General features: G+C 45.5%; 1 protein-coding gene across 1 annotated transcript; it reads right to left on the reverse strand.

The window, feature by feature from the left end:
* Positions 1 to 5,784: 5,784 nt before the first annotated feature.
* LOC126012257 (60S ribosomal protein L11-like) lies at positions 5,785 to 6,359 on the reverse strand. Its single transcript, XM_049776103.1, is given in 3 exon segments — positions 5,785 to 6,027; positions 6,029 to 6,272; positions 6,275 to 6,359. Coding segments are annotated over 3 exon segments (531 nt in total). The 5' UTR covers positions 6,348 to 6,359; the 3' UTR covers positions 5,785 to 5,813.
* Between the last annotated feature and the right edge of the window lie 249 nt (positions 6,360 to 6,608).

Raw genomic sequence — 6,608 nt, forward strand, 5'->3', positions numbered from 1 at the left:
CAGATTGTACTGCAGAGGGTAGGGGTGGAACCATGAAGGTGCTCTCCTGCCAGAAGGCAGAAAATATCCCCCCATCTCTTAGCCCCCCCCCCTCCAAAAGACCTACACCCATGACAACCGTGTTTGGGCTTCTCAGCAGAAGCAGCTGGCAAGGCCAAAAAAGCCTCTTGTTTTTCCATTCTGAGAATAATACTCCTGTCAAGGAATTCATAAATGAGGTCTAGGGACGGGAAGAGGGGATTAGAGCCCAGAAGGGAAATCTTGCCACCAAGACTCTTTACAAACTATAAATTCCCTCATTAATTTCCACCCAGCAAAAACAAAAACAAAACAAACAAACGTATTCTTCTATCTGTACAACCCCAAAACAACCACAGAGGTTCATCCACGCACAGGTAAGGTGCCAGAGGGGCAGTGAAAGGAACAGGAGTTTCCCAGCTACCCCCCTCAGCCCACTAAGCCCCCCAAATGCCACCCCTTGGCTGGCAGATCAAATATGACCTTAATTAAAAGTCAACTCGTTCTCATTAGGAGAGGGGGAGGGAGGGCGTTGGTGGAGAAACGGAGGCCAATTGCAAAGGAGCAGAAACAAATGTGCATGCAATTTGCAACAGGAAGAAAGCGAGGCTGACTTTTATCAAAGATGTGCCAAGAAGCCAGGAGGCTCCAGAAGCAAAGACAGACTTCTAGCAACCAGCCTCCTAAAAAGCAGGCCTCTGCTCAGCTAGAGCTAACTACTGACTCCGAGATGAGAGATGTGAGAAATGAGAGAGATACAGACAGACACAGAGAGGGCACTTACCTTACCTCTTACCTCTTACCTCTACTGGTCTGCTTAATTACAGGTGGGAGAAGCTGAACTGGCCCTGCTCCCTCTACACCTCCTGAAGGAAGCCAGACTTCGAAACTTCACCAAGCCATTATCCCATCTAGCGCCACTGCTTCTGCTCAGAGGGCTTCAATTACCCTGCCTTTGTTATGGCAGGTTAATTATAATAAGGTGGATATTGTTATTATCCCACCTTATGAGGAAACCGGGTGTCAATTTCATAGATAGCAAATGTACCTTTGAGTGGGAATTTAAACCAGGTTCTGTGGTTCTAATGATTGCTTCAGGCTGCTTGTCAGGTTGTTTTAGGGCTAGCCCTGATGTTGCTGGAAGGCCTGGTGGGGTATACTCCTGGTTTAGGCTCTGAAGGTCCCTTCTGGGGGAAATCACAAGGTGCTGGGATCCGAGGAAAGCTTCCCACATGCAAAGCACATGCTCCAGCCTTTGAACCATCTTCTTGGACCCACAGTCCACTGTTTATTTAGTAGCTTTTGCCTTCTTGTTTTGTTTTTGTTTTTGGGTCACACTCAAAGATGTTCAGGGGTTACTCCTGGCTCTGTGTTCAGAGATAGCTCCTGGCAGGCATGGGGACCATGCGGGATACCGGGATTTGAACCATCATCTGTCCTGGATCGGCTGCATGCAAGGCAAACACACCCTACCATTGTGCTATCTCTCCGGCCCATTTTTTTGCCCTTTTTTGTTTGTTTGTTTTCTTGTTTGGGGGGCATAGCCAGAGTACTCCTGGCTCTGCTCTTAGGGATCACTCCTGGCAGGGTTTAAGGGACCATATAGAATATATATATATATATATATATATATATATATATATATATATATATATATATATATATATATATATATATACAGGATTTGTTTTTGTTTTTGTTTTTTTTGTTTTTGGGCCACACCCGTTTGACACTCAGGGGTTACTCCTGGCTATGTGCTCAGAAATCGCCCCTGGCTTGGGGGGACCATATGGGACGCCGGGGGATCGAACCGCGGTCCGTTCCTTGGCTAGCGCTTGTAAGGCAGACACCTTACCTCTAGCGCCACCTTCCCGGGCCCCAGAATACAGGATTTGAACCCAGGTAGACTATGTACAAAGCAGAGCCCCTACTTGCTGTACTATCTCTCCTGCCCCATAGAAGCTTTTGCTCTTTTTGTTTGTTTGTTTTGGTTTTGGGGTCATACCCATCACTTCTATAGCAGCTTATTTTTCTGCACTCAGAAATCACTTCTGGCAGGTTTGAAGATGATATGGGATGCCGGGGATCGAGCTCAGGTCCATCTCAGATCAGCCACCTGCAAGGCAAATGCCCTACCACCGTGCTTCGCTCCAGCCCCTTTTTTGTTTTTAAATAGCCACACAGGCCTAAGCTATACTTACAAGGTGCCCTTTTTTGTTCTTCATAACTATTTTCCCCAAACTTTGACAGGTATTCTACTGGGCAGATAAGAAAGCTGATGTTAGAGGCTGGAGAGCTAGTACAGGAAATAAGGCACTTGGTTTGCAAGTGGCCAGCCCAGGTTCAATTGGTGGCGCCCCATTTGGTCCCTGAAGCCCAATCAAGAGTGATCGCTGAGCACAGAGCCAGGAATAAGCACTGAACATTGCCTGTGTGGCCCAAAAACAAAACAAAAAGAAAACTGATGTTATCTACACTGTTAGTCAATAGTCAACATAGTCTAAAGGACTATACACACCTTTTTCTTTTGGGGGGGTCACACCCAGCAGTGCTCAGGGTTTACTCCTAGCTCTACACTCAAAAATCGCTCCTGGCAGGCTCGGGGGACCATATGGGATGCTGGGATTTAAACCACCGTCCTTCTGCATGCAAGGCAAACGTCCTAACTACATGTTATCTCTCCAGCCCATACACACCTATTTTTGTAGCAGCATTATTATAAAAACCACACAGCCCAAGTGCCCAAGAATAGAGTGGGAGATGGCTAAAACACGAGCTTTGCATACATGCAGTCTGTGCACTATTGCCAGTATTGCATTGATATGGCTCAGAAACCAAATATAATAATAATTTTGTTAACTAGCAAAAGATGGGACCAGAGAAATCATACAACAGGTAGGGTGCTTACCTTGTACACAGCAGACCCATGTTGGATTCCTGGTGTCCCATATGGTCCCCTAAGCACAGGGTATTGCCAAGAAAACAAAAGAACTCCCTCCCCAAATAGCAAAAGAGCTAATGACTCTAAATTTTTAGAGTCTTGTATTAGAAAAAAAAAAAAAAAAAGCAATACCAGAGAAGAGATATTGCCTTGTATATATTATCTTGTATGCAGTCAACCCAGGTTCCATCCTGGCACCACCTAGGTTTCCCAGAGCACTACCAGAAGTGGTCCCTGAGCATGGAACCAGGAGTCAGCCTTTGCTATCACTCTGGCCCAGCAGTGGAAATAATTTATAAAAGACAATAGGAAAAGTTCTAGTTGCTTTGCTTAAAGCAATTCAGAGCTAGGCCAGAGAGATGTTTCAATGGACAGCACAATTGTTTTATAAGCAAGATCCCCAGATTCAAGAATCATTCTTGGGGTGGGAGAGATAGTACAGCTAGTAGGGCACTTGCCTTGCACACGACTGACCAAGGTTCCATCACCAGCATCCCTGAGCACTGCTAGGAGTAATTCCTGAATGCAATCAAGAGTAGAATAACCGGGGCTGGAGAGATAGCATGGAGGTAAGGCGTTTGCCTTTCATGCAAGAGGTCATCGGTTCGAATCCCGGCGTCCCATATGGTCCCCCGTGCCTGCCAGGAGCAATTTCTGAGCATGGAGCCAGGAGTAACCCCTGAGCACTGCCGGGTGTGACCCAAAAAAAAAAAAAAAAAAAACCACAAAAAAAAAAAAAAAAAAAAAAAAAAAAAGAGTAGAATAACCGGGCCCGGAGAGATAACACAGCGGCGTTTGCCTTGCAAGCAGCCGATCCAGGACCAAAGGTGGTTGGTTCGAATCCCGGTGTCCCATATGGTCCCCCGTGCCTGCCAGGAGCTATTTCTGAGCAGACAGCCAGGAGTAACCCCTGAGCACCGCCAGGTGTGGCCCAAAAAAAAAAAAAAAAGAGTAGAATAACCCCTGAGCATTGAAGGTTTGGCCCTAAAACAAACAAAAAAGTTTAATAATTTTTTAAAATTATTTTACCTGGGGGTGACAACAAGTAGTGCTCAGAAGTTATACCTAAGTGTGTTGGGGACTGAGCCAGGATGGTGCACCTTAACCCCTATCCTATCTCTCCAGCCCACATTAGTTCTTGAAAAGTGCTGAGTGAACTACATTCCATTTTAGCACGTAACCTAGTAACCAAAGACCATCAGCCTCACTGCTAAATCTTTTTCTTCAGAGCTGCCGTCTCAACAGGAAAATAGTCCTTAGAAGAGCTTCAAATATTTCAAGCATTAGCCATTAAGTTGTTTTGCCCTTTGGAATTCTTGAGTTCTCTTATTTTAAATTTATAGAAGTGCTTTTAAGTCTCTCTAAGCCAATTAACTGAAGGGCTGGCCTAGCATTGGAGAACTCGGAATTGGATTCATTCATTTTCTTATTTCTCCTGATCAGGATGGGCTCAGCTCTGGAGTGTGGCAAATAGGACTCCCAGCCAAAGGGAAAAGGAATCTTTGTAGAATTCCCATCATTGCTGTTAGGAGGCAGGAGCTGGGGATGGGGGTGGTTTGTATTAACTGTTTTGTTTTGTTTTGTTTTAACTTGGCAGTACTGTGTTTAACAAAAAACAGACGTAGCTATGATTCCTTTCTAAGCCAAAAAACAGGCTTGAGTCAAAGCAATATTTGGGTCTCTTTTCTAGACAAACATTATAGACAAACCCAAACCCCTGAGATGGGACAACTCAGGGAGCAGGTTTGGAGAGAATACAGCAGGGAAGGTGCTTACTTGCCTTGCACTTGGCCTGTGCTGGTTCTACCCTCATTCCACCGCCATGCCACATTGATTCCTGATTACAGAGCCAGGACTAAGCCCTGAGCACAGCCAGGGGAGAACCAAAAATCTAAAACAGAGGGGCTGAAGCGATTTCACAGCGGTAGGGCTTTGCTTGCACGTGGTTGACCCAGGATGAACTTGGGTTCGATCCCTGGTGTCCCATATGGTCCCCCAAGCCAGGAGCGATTTCTGAGCATATAGCCAGGAGTAGCCCCTGAGCATCACCGGGTGTGGCCCCAAAACCAAAAACCAAAAGAAAAAGAAAAAGAAAAACTAAAACAGAGAAATAACCAGCAGGGGGCGCTCCTCTTAGTTCTATCTGCTCTCGAACTGGTTGGCAAGGAAGATGGATATGAGTCCCAGCCTCCTGTACCTGCATTTTTTTTCTGTACCTGCATTTTTTTTTTTTTTGGTTTTTTGGGTCACACCCGGCAGTGCTCAGGGGTTATTACTGGCTCCAGGCTCAGAAATTGCTCCTGGCAGGCACGGGGGACCATATGGGCGCCTGGATTCGAACCGATGACCTCCTGCATGAAAGGCAAACGCCTTACCTCCATGCTATCTCTCCGGCCCCTGTACCTGCATTTTTAAAAAATATATATAATATATTTATTTAAGCAACATGATTACAAGCATGTTTATAGTTGGGTTTCAGTTATAAAAAGAAAAAAGAACACCCCCCTTCACCAGTGCAACCTTTTCACCACCAATGCCCTCTTCCTCTTCTCCCACCCCTGCCTATATTCGAGACAGGCATTATCTTTTTCTTTCTTTCTTTCTCCCTTTCTTTCTTTCTTTCTCCCTTTCTTTCTTTCTTTCTCTTCCTTCCTTCCTTCCTTCCTTCCTTCCTTCCTTCCTTCCTTCCTTCCTTCCTTCCTTCCTTCCTTCCTTCCTTCCTTCCTTCCTTCTTTCTTTCTTTCTTTCTTTCTTTCTTTCTTTCTTTCTTTCTTTCTTTCTTTCTTTCTTTCTTTCTTTCTTTCTTTCTTTACATTTCACGCAACATTTTGGCCTTTTGGATAGAAACAGGAAGTTATTTGCCAGGAAGGATGATCCCATCATACTTCTGCTGGAACCAGCGCATGGCCTCCTCTTTGCTGATTCTGTGCTTGGCCCCAATGCAGCCTGTCCTGCGCTTCTTGTCTGCGATGCTGAAACCTGGCCTACCCAGCACCACGTAGAAGTCCAAGCCATAGATACCAATGCTTGGGCCATTTTTGATTCCCAGATCAATGTGTTCCTGGATCAAAACCAAAGTTTCCAGTATCAGAAAAGTTGCTTTTTCGTAACTCGTACTCTCGCACCTTCAGCCCTTTCTCCAGGATTTCTTCTGCCTTGGCTCCGCGGACAGTGCAGTGGACAGCAATCTTCTCATTTCTTCGGATCCCAAAAGATCTGACAGTGTATCTAGCTTTGGAGAAGACGGGGGTCTGTCCGGTGAGCTGCTCCAGCACCTTGGCCGCGCGGGTCAGTCTGTCTCCACTCTCCCCACGCAGATGTTGAGGCAGAGCTTGCGGAGGCGAAGTTCCCGCATGGGATTCTCCTTTTCACCCTGATCCTGCGCCATGATGGAGAACAGGAAGAGCGCATTGTATTTCTTTCACTCACTATCATTGTCATGATAGTGGCTAATGTAGTTATTTCTCTAACTGAACTCACCAATATTCATATCTAGCCTTCATCTCTATTGTCTCTGGGTATTATTAGAATAGTGTCTTTTATTTTTCTTAAATCCCACAGATGAGGGAGACTATTTTGTGCCTATCTCTCTCCCTCTGACTTATTTCACTCAGTAGATTCCATGTTCACTCACGCATAGGAAAATTTT

This window comes from Suncus etruscus, chromosome 6 (genome assembly GCF_024139225.1).
Source record: "Suncus etruscus isolate mSunEtr1 chromosome 6, mSunEtr1.pri.cur, whole genome shotgun sequence".
Classification (NCBI taxonomy): Eukaryota; Metazoa; Chordata; class Mammalia; order Eulipotyphla; family Soricidae; genus Suncus; species Suncus etruscus.